The following is a 21,776-nucleotide window of genomic DNA, read 5'->3' on the forward strand; positions in this document are numbered from 1 at the left end:
CAGCTCACCCAGGCTCTTGAGCCTGAACACTTAAGAGTTCACAATGAAAGCCACATGCACACCGTGCCCTCTGGCTCCGAGTCCCATTTCAGAGTCCTTGTGGTCAGTCCAAGCTTTGATGGCCTCTCCTTAATAATAAAAGACTTGAACTTGAACTAATACAGCGCCACAGCTCTGACTATCCAAGCTAAGAGCCCGCAGCAGTGAGGCAGCCACCCCAGTCTGGCCAAGAGCCCTCCCTGCATGGGAGGCTAAAGAGGGATCACACAATTGAGGAGAAACTCAAGGCTGGGCAGGAGTGAGCTCAATGGGCCCTGTCAGGGCACTCCAAACTGGACTGATTAATTTAAAAGTGAAGTGTCAATTTTCCATTTAATATATGGCTAATGTGATCAGTTAAAAACCCTGAGTGAAATAAGAGTCTGACTGACCACAACCACAAGTGGTCAGAATAACCTTTGCAAATGGGAGGTTTGCAAAGATGGTTACCAATTAAAGTACAGTTGTTTTCTGAGCTGACTTAAGTTATCCTTGGTCTAATTATAAATATTCCCTATTTTAAAAGTGTAACTTAAATCCAAAATTCTTAGCTTTTTATTTGACCAGAAAGCGTCTTTTGAAAATATTAAAGTGTTAAGGCTGAGGCAAGTTCTGTTACAAGACAGTTTGCAGAGAATTGACATCACTGCCAGTTCTTCAGTTTCCCCACTTGAGGGCAGCATAATGTAAAGCTACAGTTTGTTGAATTTGAAGGAGACAGGCCTTCGGTCATCAGAAGAATCAGAATTTGGTTTTATTCGCCATGTAGGTTTACACAAACACGGAATTGACTGTGGCCGGAAGGTGCAAACAATACAGGCATGCAAACTCCTTACCTTTAGGTGAGACTCACCTTTTTGAAACCAAAATGGGTAACTTACGTGAATCGTGCAGATCCGATGGGGGCGGGGCAACACAGCATTTTACCTGTGCTTCCCAACTTTACAACTGGCTCTGGAACCAATCGTCACTCTTAATGCCTAAACCTCACAGCCAATCAGAGGCAGAGTGGGGAGAGGTTTAGGGACCCATTTGACGTCATCGAGTAGAAACAATTGTAATCCAATATAAAAAATGATGTCTATTGGATGTGTGTTACCTTTACAGTAAGTGATGCTTTTGACTTTTGCTTTTTAAAGTAGTTCAACACAGGTAATCCTGTTTGTTTAATTGTTTTTTATGATGTATGCTATACAAAAAAAAATCTTTATGGTTGAAAGACAATGACATTGTTTACAAGAGCACATATTCTACATAGATCTAGCCTCTTAATTTTGCTTTCAAAGTGCACCAGATTCATGCGTTTAACTTTCAAATTTAATACATTTTCTTCCGGGGGAGCATGCCCCCGGACCCCCCTATAGCGGGTCGGGGGTTCGCCGTATCCTTCTCACCTTTTTTTTTTACCCCTGACCTGTTTGCATGCCTGTAGTTAATAGTGTGGAATTTCACTTTTTTATTTTTTACAAGATTGCACCGTGTGATGTCTTTTAAAATGAAATGTTAATACTATTGTGTGAGCATGCAACTCGTGCAAAGGCTAACCGCAGTAACTTCAAAATTAAGTTTTAAGTGAAATTGAACTTCTCAATATCTGTTTTATTTTGTGACAAGGTTTCAGAGTTCAATCTTGCTCCGTTTTCGAGAAAAGGTGTATAAAGAATTGCAGTAACTATCAAAGCACACTTAAAACCGAGGCAAACGGCAGTAAGTGTAGTTACGGCGCTGTTTGCCCCTTCATTGTATGCACTTACTGCAGTCTACAAGTAATTCTACTGGTCCATATTTCGAGCTCATTTATCACCACTCTCACCTGAATGAAATTGCATCTAGAGGGAAAAGAATACTGGAACTATCACTTAAAAGAAAATATCCAGATTATGGCTAAGTAATGTGCTAATGAGCTACGAAACCAACTGCGCTAAACCCACCGGTGATAAGATAGTAAACCTTACCTTAACCAGACAATGTCTAATATAGAAACTTAAACAGGCTCTGCCTTAACTCAAGCTAGCGAAGGTTAGGTGATGACTAGCGTATTTCACTTTCATTTCTTTCATGTTATTTTGTGTACTTTTGAATTAAGTAATTGTGTAAAATACTGAAGACTGATCAAAATTAATTAGTTACCATGGCAAAAAAACTCGATTATTAAATACATTTACAAAATATTTAAATAGTCAAAATAGTTTGTTTTACTGAAAATACAAAGAAAACTGGAAAACAACACTGTAGTTACTGCACTTGGCTTCTGCATTTACTGTATAGCTATTTCGGGGTCATGGGTCAAATCTGTGGCCGTGTTTTTTAATGAATAAATATTACTTCATTAATATATGTTCAATCAGTGCACTACCACTAACCTGAACATCACTAAACACATCTGGCTGGATAGTCAAAGAACTTTGAAGTCATTTTTCTCAGTTTCACTTCTGCAGGGCGGAATAGTATCAGACAGAACAAGGCGGAAGAGGGCAGAACCCGAACGTCACTTCCCCACCAGTTAGCAACTTCGCTTGAGAAGGTAACGGCGGAGATTTTTTGAGATGGAATCAAACAGAATGTAGCTACTAGTAGTTGAATGCCATTTCATGTTATTGGAACGGAGCTGTTTGTCTGCTACATCGATTTAATGCACCTTTTATATTCCACACCGTTTAATTATGGTAAGGTTTGCTTTGGTCGAAAAACCCACACCGTATTCCGGGAAAACATTGATAAACTACGTACTGTAACGCTCTCTCTGGTTAACTACTACTAGACTTATTTTAGCAACTAGCTAGCTAGTTAGCTGTCTAGAGTAGCTATTCAGCTAACGAGTTACTTTTCCGAGGAAAGGAAGTTTCCCTCACTTTTAATTTTGAGTTAACGTTTGCGTGTTTGCTTTGTCAACAAAGCAGTTCTCTTCTACATGTGAGTTAGCATGTCAACAAAGTGTGCAGCGCAAAGGAGTCATGAGGCTTTATAAGAAAAGTGGACGCATGATATAAACATTGAATGTGTAACTTAAAAAGTCGAACCCTGAGAGCCTTTTGTTTATCTAAATATGACATTATGTAAATCACTGACAGCCGTTATTTACCAATGAGTTTCCTGTGCTCTGACCATCAGCATTATTTACCTGTCTGTTTTTCTCCTATAGATGAGTACCTGTCGCTGGTGCACGTCAGTAGAAAATGGTGCAGCAGAGCTGCTCCAGAGCTACAGTTCTGGCTCGCTCTCGGTCGAAGATGAGGAGGCGGTCAACGCGGACCTCTGCTTCTGCAACGAGTGTGTTCTGGAGTACCACAGAGCGAGGGAAAACTTCCCTGCACTGCATAAGGTGACAGTTTAGATGTGTTGTGCACGCTGGTGTCTATATGGGGAAAATAAGCATTTAGAGCTATGTTCTATTGTCTGAATATTACCTTTTTTGATCAACTTTTGGTCACCATCTTTATCTCTCCATCTCTCCATTGACCCTGTCGCCTCCCATTCTTCTCAACAGAGGCTTTGGAAGCTGGAGACATCTCGGCTCCGCAGCCACTTCTCTCAGTTTTCAAAAGAGGAGCTGGAGGATGACGACCTCTGGGTCATCGAAGATAATCAGGAGGAGACCAAAGTGTCTAAAACGAACCCAGCGGAGTATGCTAATGTCCTACGCTTCCCTCTGCTTGAGATCCTGAAATACCCCTACCTAATGGCTGATCGAGAACTGAGTGAGTTTGATACACAACAACCAATTCACTTAAATGTTCTCTTCTGAAGGGCAACATGGGTGTATTTCTGTAGAGACCCGTGGAGTACTGTTGTCATTGTATATAAGGAGCATTACACCCACTTTCTTTTCTTTGACATAGACATGCTGGGCTGCAGTCTCCTTCACATGTGCTTTTGTCCACCAGGTGACATGTGTGTCGAGGCTCTTTGTAAGATGGAGAAATCAAACCAATCCTTTCAGGTTACTGAAAAAAACCCAGGCATCTACCTCCTCCTAGTTCATCCCAATGAGACGGTACTGCTCGTTGTAAAATAGTTTGTAAATATACACATGCAATGGACATATATTAATTGTACCATCACACTATTGTCAGATGCTGATTGTGTTACCGTGGTGGTGAGATGTACATTTCTCAAGGTCTCCTTGAAAGGGTTGAGGGTTATAGAATAGTAACAGGGAGTCAGATGGCTGAGTGGTGAGGGAGTCGGGCTAGTAATCTGAAGGTTGCCAGTTCGATTCCCAGCCGTGACAAATGACGTTGTGTCCTTGGGCAAGGCACTTCACCCTACTTGCCTCGGGGAGAATGTCCCTGTACTTACTGTAAGTCGCTCTGGATAAGAGCGTCTGCTAAATGACTAAATGTAAATGTAAATGTAACACCTATTCTACATATTCAAAATCTACATGATCTCCTATATTTTCCTCCCCTCCTCCCTAGGTGAGGCGGTGGGCCATCAATGTGGCCAGGTCTCTGGGCAACGTGGACAGAGATGACTTCTATGACCTCCAGGAGACATTTTCCTGCATGTTCTTTGTTGTGGAGCTTGGAATCTCCCGGAACCTCCAGGGGATTGACCCCACTTACGACCCCACCAAAAAGATGACAATGCTGCCATCGCATCTGTACGACAAGAACGACAAGAATTACTGGCTAGGTGAGGCGTCAATCTCAATTTAGTTTGGTTGTACTTTTACATAAATTTATTTTGCACGCTAGTTAGCTCCCTGTCACGTGACAACGGAGCGCAGTGACAAGGAGTGATTGATGGGTAATATTAACCAATCAAAACCCTGCATTAAAGTTTAGAATGTAAAGATGACGTTTAGTTGGTTATGTAACATTGGTTTGATAGAACGGTGGACTGGTCACTTTATCAGCTCATGTCGTGTAATTTTATCCAAGTCTTCAATCTATCTTTAAAGTGAAAAAATGGCACTGGAACACTGCAAAGTTTGATGCAAAATGTTTATTGGTCTTCAAGACAAACAAAAATCCCAATAAACGTGAGCAGGCCCTGAAACCCAACTTATTTTTACCCCCCCGCGTATCCAGTTATATACTATTTAATGGCCCCTCCTATTCTCATGAGTTATGTTTCTATTGGTAATAACAACTGTGAATCATCCCAATTTAGGCCTAGTGCTTGGTTTTCCCAAAATGTGGCTTTCCTTAGTTTGTCTGGGCCCTTTGTTGACTAAAGATAAGATTCTGGGCGTAGGGCCAAAAACCTTGACTTCTAGCCTATGCCTCTGTTTAAGAAGGAAGACATCTGTTCCCGGGTAGCCCCTCCCCCCTGCTCCTCAGCCACTGTTACAGATCACACACATGCTCAATACCTTTGTGTAATTCAGTGATATTGATTGTCAGTCAACAGTTTAATATATGTTTTCCATTAATATAGAACAATACTAAAAGGGGTGATTCAAGAGCTTCCTTATTAATCTTAATCAATCTTCATCAATTCAACAGTGTGGTTTAATTTTCCACATCATAACCCAGGGCTTAAAACTTAACTTTTTTACTTGGTAGTACTGGTCCTCCCAACTTTAACCCTTGTGTTACCTTAGGGTCATTGTGACCCTTCAGTCCCAATACAAAAATAAAGTGAAGCAATTTCTTTTAACCGTCGGGCTGTCTCACACCCCCCACACCGCGAAGGTTAAAATAAAATGCTTTTTATTTGTTTTTGTATTGGGTAAAGTTGGCGCAACACGCCGATGGGTCGTTGTGAACCTTTGGGTCATTGTGACAGCACAAGGGTTAAAAAGTTAGCACCTGCAAACATTTCGGAGCATCCAATCGAATATTAAGAAGCATTGATGAAACAAAAGTTCTGTACGTCTTCAGTCACTTCTCAAGATGTAAAAACAGCACTGGAACTCAGCAGGGTTGATGCAAAGTGTTTTATTGGTTCTCAGGTAACAAAGATTGGCAATAGAACGTGAGCGTGATCCCGGGATCAGACTGAAGTTTTCTCCGGACAATTTAACTTATATAGTCTTCTCCCCATTGTATGTTAATATGGTACGATATTTGTTGGTTTCGTAGACATTAGGTAATCTTACAAAGCGGATCCCTTGTCTCAGGGGATTCAAAACAGGTACTTTCCTACATAGACACTTCTTCCAATTTAGGCTCTTTCTGACCTTGAACAGCCAGCTGCATTAGGCTTCTGGGCGAAAGGCCACAAATATGTCTCATAAGTCATAGCTGTGCGTCCTGGTCCTTTATGAAAGCATACACATGCTCCTCTCCCCCACTCATCCTTTAATTATTTAAACCTTATATTTTGGGCTTCATGTCTCCTACTATTGTTTAGGAATAACAATAATCAGCAAACAGCTTTGCATCTGGTTTCCTATAATATAACTTGTAATAATATGGTTTCCAATAATATAGCATACACCAAAGAGTGATTACAAATATCTTTAAGTCCATAATCATTAACCATCTTCATAATTACAACAGTATGATGTTTTTTCCACAACAGCATCACAACTAAAATGTTGATGTTAGATTTATTTATGTAAAGTTGGATGGATAGAACAGTGGACCGGTCACTGTATCAGCTCACAGCAGGCACATACTGTGTAGTAAGCTAATTAGCGAGCGTTTTGTAAAGAAACGAAAACAGGTCGCACCATAATGATTATTTGCACTTGCAGAAATGCTCCCAAATATATTTTGAGGTCTCACAGATACAATTTATGGACCATACGCAACCAAAATGGTCGCAATTTTGATCTCTGTAACCGTAAAAAGCATATTGTGAGATAAGGAAATGTCTGAAGCATTTGTGCTTTTCCTCACTTGGCTTCAGGCATCTGCATGCTTCTGACCCAGTTGGACACACAGGCCATGGACTCTCTGTTCCTAGGACCAGACAAACAGGCCAACATACTCCAGTGTATCCTCAATACGATGGAGAATAACATGGAGGGTAAGTAACTTGTCGGTGAAGCTGACAAGTCGATGACGATGCTTCTTTTGTATTGTTTAATTAGTTATCGAACTGCTTGAATCTTCCAAACATATTTACAATTGTTGTTGTTGTTTTGTTTTTTGCCAGAGAGATTTGGTTGTGAAATGATATTGTTGTTGTAGATATTAAAAGTTAAAGGCATGCCTTTACTTAACATTACTCAGTGAGGGAGCGTTAATCTCATGGAGCTGTCTTGATGTATGTTTGCTCCCTCCCCCGCAGACGAAGAGCAAGATGGGAAGGAGGACCCCTTCTGGCCGGCCCTGCAGTGCTTCATGGTGATCTTGGACCGGCTGGGCTCCAGGATCTGGGGTCAGATAGAGCCCATCCCTGCCTTCACGACTATCACAGAGAGCTCCAGCTACATGAAAGAGATTGATTGCATAAGAAAGGAATCTCAGATGTACGAACGTTTCTGTTTATATACTTGCACATGATGTCTATACTTATACATGATCTCCCTTTTCTTGTTGAATTTGATGGATAACTAATGAGTTTCTCCCCCCCCCCCCCCCCCCCGCGTTTCTATAGGCCGCAAGTCAAAGTGGAGCCTGTGCTTGATGATGATGATGATGATAGCACGGTGTCATGCAGTCAAATGGTGTATTGTGCTAACATCCCAGACCAGAGCAAGGTAGCATAGCTGAAGCTACATTCTCACCATGATGTATTTTGGACTGATTGTTTGAGAGTGTTTGACTCCAAACCGGAAATGTAAAAAATGTGTCCGTGGATTTATCTGCCCGTACATTTTGGACGTGGGAGGGAGCCCACTGCAGGGAGACCCGTTTCAAAACCCGGTGTAACACCACTAGTAAAGTCCTGTGCTGAGTTATGTGATGACCTCTTGGACTTAAACCTTCCTTATGTTTCCTGCAGGGTGATTCCAAGAGTTTTCCGTGGGCTGTTAATCAAGAGCGTCAGAAAGTCAAGGCCAGGGAAAAGGTTATTTAGTATAATCATAGCTTGCGAATATATTTCTTTATGGCACACAATGAAGTCAATCTCTGGGATTCAATTCCATGGTCCTTGTTAATGGAGACTCGCAAGCAGCGAAGCACACACTCCCTCAGATACACTTGGGTTAACCTAGCCTGGCATCGCCCGACCAATTGGCAAATGCAAATAGCAAAATTCAAATCACAGCATTGAAACATCATCCCTGTTGCTTACCAAAAGGCCTCCTCTTTGGATTAAACCCGCCACATATCAGACCAACGGTTATGATTGGCCCGGCACTTTTCATGTCGGAAGGAAATCTGTTGGAATGGTAGGGCGGCCAGACCCATTTGCCAGAGCAAATGAACCATGAGCTTGCAGATTGGTCTGGTTCCCAGGCTAGAGTTAACCATTACATTTGAAATAAATCAACAAGATGCAGTACAGGTTATCAATAGGGTAGAGGATAGGGTACCTGGGAACTCAGTGATTTCTGGTGTACGAGGTAACAAAGAACTCTCTTTCCCTCTCCATCTCTTTCCCTTTCTGTCTGTGTCTCTCTCTCTTAAGGAAAAGAGAGGGCGACGCTCCCATGGTGCGGACGGCAGCGTGGTGTACGAGGAAATGAACTGTCTGGTGAATTACCTGCAGTCTGATCTGGGTCAGGCCCTGCGCATCCACAACAGTACCTTCCTGTGGTTCATCCCCTTCATCAAGTCCATCATGGACCTCAACAACCTACACATCAACGAGGTCATCCACTATCTATGCGAAGAAATGAACAGGGACTGGCAGGAACGACGATCTACCTGCGACAAGGTCTCCGAGTTCTTTACCCTCATTCTCGTTTACATCATCAATCTGCACCTGGAGAGTGGATGCATGAACATGCTTTACTACTGCGCCCCCAACTGGGTGGAGGTGTTGGTGAAGACGGCTACACTTCCCGGTGAGGCTTTCAAGGGCTTGGAAGTACCAAGCTCTCACTCTGTCTCCTCCACTTCATCATCGAGGTTGCCACCGCCTCGCAAGACGGCTTCGAACAGGGCAGTGCCTCAGGCTTGCATGGCTCTCATCCGGGCCCTGCTTAAGGAAGGCAGCAAGCTGTGCTCCAACACCCCTCAACAGACCGCCAAGTGTTCACATTTCTTGGATCTCTTGAACCAGCAGATCAGAGGCCCTCAAAAGGATTGGATACTGAAAGGGTCAGAGGTCAAGCATCTGCAGAACTGTTTGAAGCAGTTTGTCAGGCAGATGATGGACAAACCAGCTAGAACAATCACCCCGCCAGCTGACGCCTTGAATGCCGGCCATGCATCACCACCTGTTTGTGCACCATCTGACCTTCCTGGGCCAAGCGGTTTAATAGTAGGTAGCCGTCCCATTAAAGAGGAAGTGTCGTTGGATTACAATGAAGATGCTCCCCATGATGGCAGCAATCGTAGCGCACAACTCCTGGAAGCACCATCGCTGAAGAAGGAATTTATTGAGGATCCTGCAACAGCGAAAGACATCTCTGCTTCACCTCCGATCCCCGAGAAGTCCTCTTTGAGACCAGATCTGGGAAGAATTCTGGAATTAAAATCCAAACTCAGTGAGCTGATGTCTAACAAGAATGCAGGCGTAAAGAACAGCGTGGCTTTTGAGCGTCGGAGCAGAGACGAGACAGAAAGTCCCAAGCCCTCCACATCTAACTCTGACAGGACAAGGAGAGAAGTTATGAGCCCCCCTGCTGATTCCACTGAAAGCGAATCCGTCGACAATACTCGCCCCTCGGTGTTGAAAAGAACGAACGTGAAACCCCATATACCTCCTGGCAGTTGTCACAAACTTGACAGATCCGTGTTCAATGAAACAAGAGAGGATGTCATTGTAATATCGGATGGCGATGGCGAAAGCGATGGGGGGTCAGGAGAAGACCTTTTTTTTGTGAAGAAAATGATCAAGAGCGAACCCTCTGGCATGAACCACAGCCCGTGTCGTGAATATGAGGGGGACGAATCACAGGTGTTTGAGTTTGAGACGCAGGAAGATGTTGTATCTGCTTGGGCTGACTCGGGTCTAGAGAACGACAATGTGCAGCATGTTATTCCTCCCAAGACTAAAAATGATTGTCCCATCAGACCAGCGTTTAGTGAAACCTCAGCTTTTCCTGAAAACGACACACAACCAATTTCAGATGAAGACATAGAAAGAGCCATGCTAGAGGCAGAGGAGGGGATAGCCAAGCAGAAGAGGCCTTCTCGAGATCTTAAACGTGCCGCCATTGTCCCAAAAAAGGATATTTTTGTAGAACCGAAACCACTTCCTGTTAAAGCCCGGAGGAAGAAACCTGACCATGAAGAGAGGAGATCCAAAGAACATGCAATGATTGCCCCTCAGTTTACCATGCCGCTTCCCAAGAAAGCAGACCATACTTCTGACTCCACTTGGATAGAGAAGGAGACCCGACCCTCTCTCTCGAAGCCTACCTCCTCCAGGACCGAGAAAGAGACCCAGGCTTCCTCCTCCTCCGCCTCCAATTCAAGGCCAGCCCAATCTACCTCCATGCCAGCGATTGTACCCCCAAGAAAGGTCCGTAAGGCCAAGGAGCCCGAGTCCACGGCGGAGAAGCTAGGCCTTAAAAAGAAAGAACGAAAGGCCTTTGATTTGTCCCAGCGATCCCGGGACTACGTGGACCAGCTGAGACTCCACGGCCAAGGAGTTCAAGTAGAACAGGCAGGGAGGAAGCGCACCCGAAAGACCAAGAAGGCCAAAGTCCGGACCTCCGACACGCTTGTAGTGCCGGGTACTAAAAGGAAGCTCATACCCCCAAAGCAACGCCAGTTCTTCAGGCAGGCCAAGTCTAAGCAGCAGGGGGGGGGACCGGGGGCCCCAGCACACCCCGGGGAGAATGCTGAGGAAGACACCCGTGGGAAGAACAAGAAAGATCCCGAGCGACGAGCCCTTCCACTCATGTTTTCAGACGAGGAGGATGAAGATGATCCCCTGCCTTGCTCCCAGCCAGATCCGGAGAAGAAGGTTTTCAAAGCAGCGATGAATGGGAACGCGCCAGAATCTCCCACCACATTGAGCACCGCCTTATCCAGCACAGATATTCAAATATCGAAATGTTTCCATGGGAAAGATGATGTCACTGCTAGCAGCTCTGGTCAGGCTGCCAGGGGGGATGAAATGCTTGGTAATGATGATTACGACTATGAATGGATGATGTACACTCAAACAGGGCCCACAGATATGGAGATGTCCTCCCAAATGGAGGAAAATGAAGATGAATTCTATACGCAGCGAGATCCTGTAGACATGGATATTGACGGAGACAGCCAGGAGCCCGCGGATGGAGAAGATCTGCCAGGCGACCTGCAGGCAGATCAAAACCACGGTTTTAAAAAACCGCCTGCGCCTCTATCTGCCACCGCAGATGCTCAGAACGACGAGCGCTTGTTCCTGAAACCAGGAATGTCTCCGATGTCTTCCAGGAACGCCAAGCCGTCCACCACCAAGATCTATGCTTCAACGTCAAGTTCCAGAAGTGCTTCGTTGGGGCAGGACATTGCGAAGAGTGACGCGGGTCCGGCTGGTTGCGCTTCGGGAAGGGGCAGGTTCATCAGGCCCCCCAAGCCTGCCCGGAGACCTGGTGCCCCCCAGCCTCACCCGCCCCCCCAAGCACCGTCTGTACAGATGCCTCCACCAAGACAACCATTACATAAACCCATCCCACCTACAACCCTCCCCCAGTGCCCCTCTACCTCTAAGATCTACTCCAGACCCGAAGCTCCTGTGATAGCCAAACAGGCACCACCAAGGGACCCGAACATCCTTCTGGACCCCTCCACCCCTATCCAGAACATTCTAAGGTGGACCTACGATATGTTCACCAACTACAAGCAGTTTGGAGCGCCTACAGACCTGTGTGCCTTCCCGTTGGTGCCAGTGGGCACACACTTTAAGTCCTTTGATGAGTACTACAAGACCTTTTACCCTTTGTTGCTCATCAATGCGTTTGAAGAGGTGGGTGTTGTGTAGAATTCTTTGCATGCTTATGTTGAATAGCCCACGTAGTAGGTCGTAAGGCAAACCCAATAAAAAACAAATGACTGCCTATTTTGTAAGTGTTCATGGATCCTTTTTGGAGATTTATGTTCTGCAGTTAATGCTTGGTTTCTGTCTCTCTGTCGTCAGCTTTGCTCTGATTGGCAGAAGAACAGTGGAACAAGACAGATGAAGCTGAACTTGGTCGGAAATGACTTCCGCAACGGTGTATGGAACGTCAATTTCGAGGGTAACTTTTGTGAAAAAGCCACAAATTCCTGTTACTGCTTAGAGGATGAACGATTAATAGTCATTTAACTTTTCAAAACTCAAACCCGTTGAAAGCCATATTTTATTCCAATGATAGCCTCAATCCAATGTTGACGACAGTGGTGCACAACTTGGCTTAGTTCACCGACGTCTCATCTTTCAACGGGGTCTGGTCTGGCAGTGCTAGTTATTGGAATAGCTAGGAATTATTTTGTCCCATGCCTGCTTCACCTCAACCTTTTCCCTCTCAGCGGTCCTCACTCCCAATGAAGAGTCGCGTCACCTGTACCCTAAGGAGGATGACCTGGTGGTCCTGTGGCTGCCTCAGAACACTGGAGCTTACTCTATACATGAGCAAGAGCAACTGGAGCCCAAGGCATACTTCGGTTGTGTCCACAAGTCCAACGTCCAAAGCGAGGGTGAGGATGATCGCCTGGAATGTTAAGGAAACGGAATGTCACGGGATCAAAGTTGTATTCCCCCCTCGTTTCCCCCCCCCCCCCCCCTAGTTGTGCATGTTTGTCCCTTAATTCAAGTATTCATTTCCTGCCTGATCTATCCAACACCCCTTCCCAGGCCAGCCCACCATCACCATGATCATCAAGACCTGTGGGAACGTCACGTCTGTGAACAAGATGCCCGTGCGGTGTGATGTGGTGGGTTCCCTCATCAGCACACTGCGGGAGTTCAGGGCCCTGGTCAGTCTGAAGAGCAGTCCCCTGAACAGGTCCCTCCTGGCCCCCCAGATCTCCTACTTCACCCCTGGCGAGGACGACGGCTCCGCCCTCAACCTGCCAGTGAGTTCTAATTGTTTGCTTTGTCATTCAGCCTCTGAAGTTGAGGTTTTATAAGGGAGGCTTTCAGAATCAGAAAGGGTTTTATTCGCCATGAAATTTTGCACAGACAAGGAATTTAATTTGGCAGGTAGGTGCATACATTAAACATATAGGAATCCTAAAACTTAAATATGTGATCTAACTATACAAAAGGTAAAAGTCTACCTAATACTAATACAAAATATAAAATAAAATATAAAGTAATATAATTTACCAAATAATTTACAATATAAAAAGAAAAATAGTACAAGAGATATAAATAGTGTAATTATTTCATGAGCTAGTAAGAAGTTGGTTCACTGGAGGATGCTTATCCCCATTTAGTTCCACTCCAGTGTACCAGGCAGTAGGTAACAGTACAGTTTTACATTTAGTGGTTTGTGCGTGTGCCTTTCCGTGACATTGACACGTGACAGTAACTGGAAACGTTTGTGTGGCGTGTTGTGATTGAACCACGTTCGCCGTGGTGTTCTCAGGAGTATAACTCAGATCAGCTGAAGGCCGTAAGGAACGGGGCATCTGCTGTCAGGAACCAGGCCAAGGGCCCCAAGGTCTGCCTGATCCACGGACCTCCAGGAACGGGCAAGAGCAAGGCGATCGTAGGCCTGCTCATGAATCTCTTCTCGGGGGTAAGACTTGCGGTAGCGCCAGGCGCACATAGACCCAGGTGTGCTTGATTGAGTTCACCTGGCACATTGTGGTGATGGTCTTCGCACCTCTGACGCGATTTCACTGTGCCAGGTGAGAAGTGCGTCCCAGGATAAACAGTAGTATCCTACCATTGATAGTAGGTTTAATCGGACTCGTTTTAAACACCAAATAAATGGATAAAATGATGTTGAAATGAATATCACTGCGTGACAAAATCGTCTTTGGCTACATTATTGATAATCCCTCGCAGGGTGCTCAGAGCATGGCCCCTACCTCCGCCAACCGCCTTTCCAAGCCCCGTCGTCTCAGGGTCCTCCTCTGCGCCCCCTCCAACGCCGCCATTGACAACCTGATGAAGAAGGTCATCGTGGCCTTTAAGAGTCTAAGCCTCCCGCAACGGCCCCAGGGTACCTCTCTTTTACACGCACGCCGACACAGGAACGCGCCGGGGCCGACAGTCAGCCTGTGGTGACACTTGTGTGTGTTTGCGTGCAGGCAACTGCGGGGACATCAACCTAGTAAGACTGGGCAGCGAGAAGGTCATCAGTAAGAAGCTCGCTGACTTCAGCCTGGACAACCAGATCAAGAGCCGAACAGGTGACACATGCATGTTATCGAAATGGGAAACGACACGAGAAGACCGCCTCTCGGAGCGTAGTAGTTATTCATCAGACTATTGCTGACCTGTTGTGTGTGTCCCAATAGAGAAGGCCATGTTACAAAACCCAGACGTACACCGGCGCAGAGCTCAACTTGAGGAGTGGATCTACAATATCTCCAGGGAGATCAGCCGTGCAAATAAGGACAGTCCTAAGGTACACACACGACACACAGACGGAATCAAAAGACAAAGCCCAAATCTGACACACGCATCCCTAAAATACCGATCACAGCCACGTGTACTATTCTTCACCAGAAGGGGCCGCCAGAGCCCAGTATATACATTACCTCCACTCATTTTGTCCACTAGGTAGTCCTTTCAGAGAATAATAATAAAAGAGGGAATTGTAGTTTTTTTCACTGCTGATATATTTCTTCCTGATGTATATGCAGTACAGGGAGTTGGTTGAGAAGAAGGCCAGACTGGCCAAGGACAGACAAGCCCTCAGCAGTGAGCTCAAGCAGGTGAGAGACTGTTTTATATCTCTAACCTCAACAACATATCCACTAGTAACCTCCTAATCAGACAACATTGTAAATAAAACACAAATTAGTCTCAAGGGCAAGAACTTTCTAGAAATATCCATTCCACCATCTCACTCTTTTTCTTTCTCCTTGCCCCTTGTCCCTCCTCCCCCTCCCAGAGTCGCAGTATGAAGCAGGCGATGCAGGCCAGGGTCCTCAACGACGCTCACGTCATTTGCTCCACCCTGAGCACCAGCGGCAGCATGGTCCTAGAGTCCGCCTTTCGACGCCTCGGACACGAACCCTTCAACTGCGTCATCGTGGACGAGGTCAGAGTCGGAACGCCGCTAGGGGTTAGATAGGATGAGAAAGATCGCAGCCTTTTAAAGTAGTATCCTCTTCTTATCATGTAAGTGAATAAACCTAGCTGTATAATAATTTTTTTCCACCTTGTTCATAAAAAAAAAAGACTTTACCTGACTGACATCATACCCATGTGTCTGTGTCGTTTCGTGCGCATGCGTGTTTGGGTTTCCATGATGCCCAGGCAGGTCAGGCCACAGAGACGGAGACCCTGATCCCCATGCTCTACCGCTGCAGCACACTCATCCTGGTGGGAGACCCCAACCAGCTGCCCCCTACTGTCGTCTCACAGGTACTGCAGCTCCCACTGCAAGCGGGTTCAAAACGCGTTCAGCAACCCGCACGCTCTCTCTCTATCCCATGTAGTGTGGTCTCTCACTCTGTGTCCCTTGCGCCTCCCCCCTCTCCCAGAAAGCGAAGGAGCTGGATTACAGCCAGTCTCTGATGGCCCGGCTGTGTCAGCGCCTGAGGCTCCTCAGCCAGGAGCAGGGCTGCCCCAGCCCTGTGGTGTTTCTACGGAAACAGTACCGCATGCACCCCGACATCTGCGAGTTCCCCTCCAAGCACATCTACAACAAGATGCTCATCACAGACAGGTAGATCTCCCCCCCCCCCCCCCCCCCCCTGCTCATCACAGACAGGTAGATCTCCCCCCCCCCCCTGCTCATCACAGACAGGTAGATCCCCCCCCCCCCCCTGCTCATCACAGACAGGTAGATCTCCCCCCCCCCCTGCTCATCACAGACAGGTAGATCTCCCCCCCCCCCCTGCTCATCACAGACAGGTAGATCTCCCCCCCCCCCTGCTCATCACAGACAGGTAGATCTCCCCCCCTCTCCCGTCTCCCGTGGGGGGCCCCGACATCTCCTTTGTCACAGGGGAAAAGAGTCGCTCACCCTTAGAACCCCTTCCTCTATAAGGTGGACAAGGGTGTAGGGGTGAGTCCATCCTCTCACCTGGATTAGCTGCTCTTGACTAGTTGACCTGAAAACAAGGGGCGACGAACGTCTTTTCGTGGACCAAACGAAGTACTGCACTACAGAATTCAACATGGTGGGTAACCCTGGTGTGTGTGTGTCTGCCTGCAGTGCTACAGGAGAGGAGAGGTGCGCTGCCGGTTGGCCTTTCCAGCCCTACCTCCTGTTTGACGTTTTGGATGGCCAAGAGCTCAAGGACAGAGAGTAAGGACGCTACATGCTCAAGAATGAACCTGACCCCGACTTGAGAGTCGGCCGTGCGGCCGGATGGGTGACCAGTTGGCTGACTGGCTGTGTTTGCGCGCGTTTCCAAAGGTCGTTCTGCAACGAGAAGGAGGCGCGGCTGGTGCTGCTGCTGCTGAGGCTGATGAACAGCCACGTGATGGCGGCCGTGAAGAAGCAGGCCGGCGTGCCGCTGGACAAGAAGCAGGTGAAGGTGGGCGTGATCACCCCTTACAACAGGCAGAAGGAGCGCGTCAGGAGAGAGATGTCGCGGGAGGACTTCGGACACGTCCAGTGAGTCTACCAGCGCGCACACACACACACATTTAGACATGTGCTTATGCACATACGGTCTCTCTCTTCTCTCTCTCTCTTTCTCTCAGTCTTTGTCCTTCTCGTCTCTCGTCCTCTCTCTGTTGAGGGTGTTTGTTGACGCTGCGTCCTGCTGTGTTGGCTGCAGGGTGGAGGTGGACACTGTGGACGGCTTCCAGGGCCAGGAGATGGACTGCATCATCGTGTCCTGTGTCAGGGCGGGCCAGGATGGCATCGGGTGAGGGGACGACCCAAGAGGGATGGGGGAGGTGGGGGTCACTGTATGTGTTGATGATGGTAACGGCGCGTTCACACTGCAGCGTTTTTGTTAACGCTCTGCACCGCTTGCCTTCCCACAGTACACCACGCTCGGGGGCCGTGTTAGAAAAGTTAATACAGAGTTGTAGTTCTCTAAGGTCACTGTTGTAGGCATGACCAAGCGTGCAGACTTGGGTTCATGTACTCACAATATCGATCAAAATACCACTTTTACACAACATTTGTGTAAAAATACAGAATTTTTACTAGTGCAAGATTACAGTAGACTACATGTTACGCCACAGGTCACTCAACCATAAGGTGACCAAATTTGAGTTTGTTTGGGGGGGGGGGGGGGGGGGGGGGGGGGGGTGAGCTGGTCGTCTATTGCATGCCGCATTATCTGATCAAAATGACAGTTCTCTCTACAGTCAGAGCTCGTGCAAGAAGGTGGAACGTAAGGGAGATACCATTTCCAAAACTTATATGGGCGTAATAGTTTGTGTAAGACCCAGAGAAACACAAATATCCGACGAGTCAAAATCCCGGACAGTTTTGGAATCCCTGCCGGACGCTTTTTTTAGGTCTCGAAAAGAGGACATGTCCGGGTAAAGGAGGACGTCTGGTCACCCTAATCAACCAGTCGTTTGTAGGCTGGGCTAGCAAGCTAGCAGTGGCACAGAACAGTCACGTAATGTGACCAGACTGAATTTAAAAGTATAAAAACACCCTAGGGACACTGACAACGTCGGCAACCCTGCACCATGCATTATTAGTTTAATGTAATCTTTAAATTCAGGCTCGTCACATTACGTAACTTTGTTCTGAACAGAACTGGGTGTGCAGACACATACGATAAGTTTCTCCTCCATCTTGAAATTGTCAAACCTAGAAATGTTTACCATGACCAACAGTTGCTACGTTACAAGAAACAAGAAACCAATCCGATTGGCCAACGCTAGCGTTTTCACGCGCCTCATTTACATAAAGTTGAGAAAATCCAACTTGCAACGCTTCGCTCCGCTCGCCTTCCCACAATGCCCTACGCGAGCGTCAACGCCCGGTTTCATAGAAAATGAATTGGAAGCCGACGCCCCGCGCCGCCCGCTCCGCTGCAGTGTGAACGCAGCGTGAGGCTAAACTCTTGTCGGTGTGGGTAAAGAGCGGAGGCTAGCCCCGTGTGTGTCGGTGATGGTTGGCCCTGTCGGTGAGGGTGAAGGTTAGCCCTGCAGGTTGACTTTATGTACTGTGTAATGTTCATGTTTGCTGTTCCCCACAGGTTTCTGGCTAACAGACAGCGGATGAATGTAACCATCACACGAGCCAGGTGTAGCCTGTTCATTCTGGGTCACCTGCGCACACTCAAGGTTGGTTTTTCGCGGTCATACAATACGTGGGGGCGTGGCTTATATCCATGACTAGTTCTTCTTTATTAGTATAAACACAAACACACCTTGGATTTATTGACATTTCCAATCCAGTCGTTGATGTTCTTTGCTAATACCTTGCAGATTAAGTTGATTCTGACCCGTTTCAACTTTGCCTTTTTGGTTCCTCCCACACACACACACACACACTAGAGCGGCGACAGTGATTGGGGTGCGCTAATCAACGATGCTAGCAGGAGAGGCACCATTGTCCGCGCTGAGGAGAAGGCCTTCAACAACGCCGTCCAGAAGATCTTCAAGCCCTTTCCCTCCCTCGCCCGGAACTTGTCCTACCCCGCTCCTAACCCTTCATCCCGAGCGGAGGCCCCGAGGCCCGCCTCTGCCAGTCAGCGCCGCTCTACCTACCCTGTGCCCTCCGCCCAGGCCAGTGGCTGCTCCCTCCAGCAGCACCCCAGCAACGCCTCCCCTCCCCAGGCAGTAGCGCGACCCACCGACCCCCGGCTGGCGGCGAGAGTCCCACAACCCCCCGACCAGAAGGCCCAGTCGCTCAAGCCCCCTTCCGCTCGCCCTCCTCTCGCCCCCCAGGGCCTCCAGAAGAGAGAAGAGGCACAGGGGGACCCCAGGGCGGAGACCTCACCCCGGTACCCCCCGGCCCCCCAGCCCAGGGTAGAGGCTCTTCGGGAGACTGTCCGAGACCATCCGGCTGTCAACAAAAATAAGGTCCGATTCAGTGACACTGGGCAGAAGCGGGTCAAGAGCCCTCAGGATTTCAGCTCGTGGGCGCCTTCTGCAGGCAGCGGCAGCAGCAACAGGGACCCCAGAGGTGACGGAGCGAGGGAACACCGAGCAGCCGTCTACAACCGGGAGCCCCAAGTGGACGGCTCCAGAACCGCGTGCGCCGAAAACATCCGGGACCCCGCCACCGACGCCCCCCGCCCTTCCAGAGGACGACGTGGGGATCCCGGCAGCAACAGCCCCAGTGGGGGAGACGTCGAGTACAACCATGGGAGGAGCTCCAAAGCTCTCCTGCCAGAGAAGGACATGCACTCTGTTTCTGGAGCCCCGCCCCACCCAGCACCAGGGGAGCGGACGGCCCGAGACCCCCGATTGACTGGCTCCACACACAACAAGGCTCGCTCCCCGCACCTCAACCCCCCCACACACACCCCTAAGGGACTGAAACGCTCCTCGGACCAGCAATGGGACCCCCCCTCCAGTTCAAAGAGAGCAAAGAGATGAGTGGATCGTTTTAGTTTGGTCTTTTTTATATTGATTTGGTCAAAGGTGAGGACTTGAAGATGAGAGAGAGAAGAGTTCCCCTCAGACCCAAAGTTCTCAACGAGAGTCCAGGTTTCCATCTCAGCTGCTTCTCCTTGGTCACTTCTGCTGTGTCTTTATAACTACAGTCCAGTTCCACTGTGGGATGGATTTTTGTTACAGTATTTCCGTGTTCACAATGTCAATGATCTTGCCAAAAACACTGGGATGTAAATAGGGGTTTTTCCAGATGTAAAGTACAGCCACTTAAATGCACTTAGAATACGTATATATATATATATATATGTGTTGATGCTGTTGTTTTCTTTTGTGATCTGTTTTTTTTGGACTGATTGTGAAATTCTCTTTTACATACCCCCCCCTCCCGTTTATTCCTAAAGCTTTGTATTTGTACTGACGCCGTTTTAAAGTTTGTCTTTTGGTTTCTCATCATTTCCATGTCCTGTTTCTACCTGAAATTCCTCCTCAAAAGTCAGAACTCAGCTAATGGCCTCTCTGACAACCCCAAGGTTGGCCTCTGGGTGTGTGCTGACAGTAAATAGATCTGGAGAGAAATGCATAATATAAGACAGACCTTTTGAGCTGTTTGATTGGTTCTAGTGAAGAGGGGGGAGAGAAAGGTACCCTGATAGAGTGGGTTTATGAATGGTCTTCGAACCAGATCTAGTTTAAGGCAAAAGCTCCTTGTCTCTTTCAGGGATACATAGAGACCTGAGCAGTATCTCTTGCTATACTTTTTCGTTCAGCAGCTGCAAAAATGATTCACTCACTTGGTTATCTGCATCAGATTATGTTTGTTCAATTTCTTTTTCCAATTTTCTTTTAACAATCTTACCTTTTGTTGGCATGTAAACCAGGTCTTAAGATGTGGCTTTAAAACACTTTCAAATATATTGGGTACCTGTTGAACCAGAGACCTAAACGTGGATTTGTTTTTAAATTGACCATAGTTTTTTAAGCATTACATTCTATTGCATATAATAAATTGGTGCATCTATTTGAAAGGATCTGCAGAACTAGACTACGTTATGTTCTGAATCTTGGACGATACTACGTCCAGGGCTTTTTTTTTACTTTTTCACAAGATGCTCAAATAAAGGGAACTTTGTTGACTGACTCTTGTCCTTTAATTCTTCCTCTGTCAAATCTTCTTCCCCCTGCTTCAACGCCACTCCCTGGTATAGTCTATAGTTTAGTAGTGTCAGCTGGTATAGTCTATAGTTTAGTAGTGTCAGCTGGTATAGTCTATAGTTTAGTAGTGTCAGCTGGTATAGTCTATAGTTTAGTAGTGTCAGCTGGTATAGTCTATAGTTTAGTAGTGTCAGCTGGTATAGTCTATAGTTTAGTAGTGTCAGCTGGTATAGTCTATAGTTTAGTAGTGTCAGCTGGTATAGTCTATAGTTTAGTAGTGTCAGCTGGTATAGTCTATAGTTTAGTAGTGTCAGCTGGTATAGTCTATAGTTTAGTAGTGTCAGCTGGTATAGTCTATAGTTTAGTAGTGTCAGCTGGTATAGTCTATAGTTTAGTAGTGTCAGCTGGTATAGTCTATAGTTTAGTAGTGTCAGCTGGTATAGTCTATAGTTTAGTAGTGTCAGCTGGTATAGTCTATAGTTTAGTAGTGTCAGCTGGTATAGTCTATAGTTTAGTAGTGTCAGCTGGTATAGTCTATAGTTTAGTAGTGTCAGCTGGTATAGTCTATAGTTTAGTAGTGTCAGCTGGTATAGTCTATAGTTTAGTAGTGTCAGCTGGTATAGTCTATAGTTTAGTAGTGTCAGCTGGTATAGTCTATAGTTTAGTAGTGTCAGCTGGTATAGTCTATAGTTTAGTAGTGTCAGCTGGTATAGTCTATAGTTTAGTAGTGTCAGCTGGTATAGTCTATAGTTTAGTAGTGTCAGCTGGTATAGTCTATAGTTTAGTAGTGTCAGCTGGTATAGTCTATAGTTTAGTAGTGTCAGCTGGTATAGTCTATAGTTTAGTAGTGTCAGCTGGTATAGTCTATAGTTTAGTAGTGTCAGCTGGTATAGTCTATAGTTTAGTAGTGTCAGCTGGTATAGTCTATAGTTTAGTAGTGTCAGCTGGTATAGTCTATAGTTTAGTAGTGTCAGCTGGTATAGTCTATAGTT

General features: G+C 46.7%; 1 protein-coding gene across 1 annotated transcript; it reads left to right on the forward strand.

Annotated features, from left to right (window-relative positions):
* Positions 1-2,568: 2,568 nt before the first annotated feature.
* Positions 2,569-20,770, forward strand: setx (senataxin). Its single transcript, XM_067250725.1, has 25 exons — positions 2,569-2,705; positions 3,182-3,361; positions 3,527-3,737; positions 3,924-4,033; positions 4,458-4,674; positions 6,841-6,960; positions 7,225-7,405; positions 7,534-7,636; positions 8,512-11,952; positions 12,124-12,223; positions 12,495-12,662; positions 12,820-13,040; positions 13,556-13,708; positions 13,981-14,137; positions 14,226-14,327; positions 14,436-14,545; positions 14,784-14,855; positions 15,035-15,184; positions 15,403-15,510; positions 15,630-15,814; positions 16,307-16,399; positions 16,511-16,711; positions 16,878-16,967; positions 18,267-18,354; positions 18,568-20,770. The coding sequence occupies exons 1-25, from the start codon at positions 2,703-2,705 to the stop codon at positions 19,612-19,614; spliced, it is 7,611 nt and encodes a 2,536-aa protein (XP_067106826.1). The 5' UTR covers positions 2,569-2,702; the 3' UTR covers positions 19,615-20,770.
* Positions 20,771-21,776: the final 1,006 nt, after the last annotated feature.

This window comes from Osmerus mordax, chromosome 14 (assembly GCF_038355195.1).
Source record: "Osmerus mordax isolate fOsmMor3 chromosome 14, fOsmMor3.pri, whole genome shotgun sequence".
NCBI classification, from domain to species: domain Eukaryota; kingdom Metazoa; phylum Chordata; class Actinopteri; order Osmeriformes; family Osmeridae; genus Osmerus; species Osmerus mordax.

Excerpts from the sequence above, each read along its gene's own strand:
- setx (XM_067250725.1), top strand. Across the intron at positions 12,224-12,494 it reads ATGGAACGTCAATTTCGAGG|CGGTCCTCACTCCCAATGAA; the intron begins GTAACTTTTGTG and ends TTTCCCTCTCAG. Across the intron at positions 14,328-14,435 it reads CCAGATCAAGAGCCGAACAG|AGAAGGCCATGTTACAAAAC; the intron begins GTGACACATGCA and ends GTGTCCCAATAG.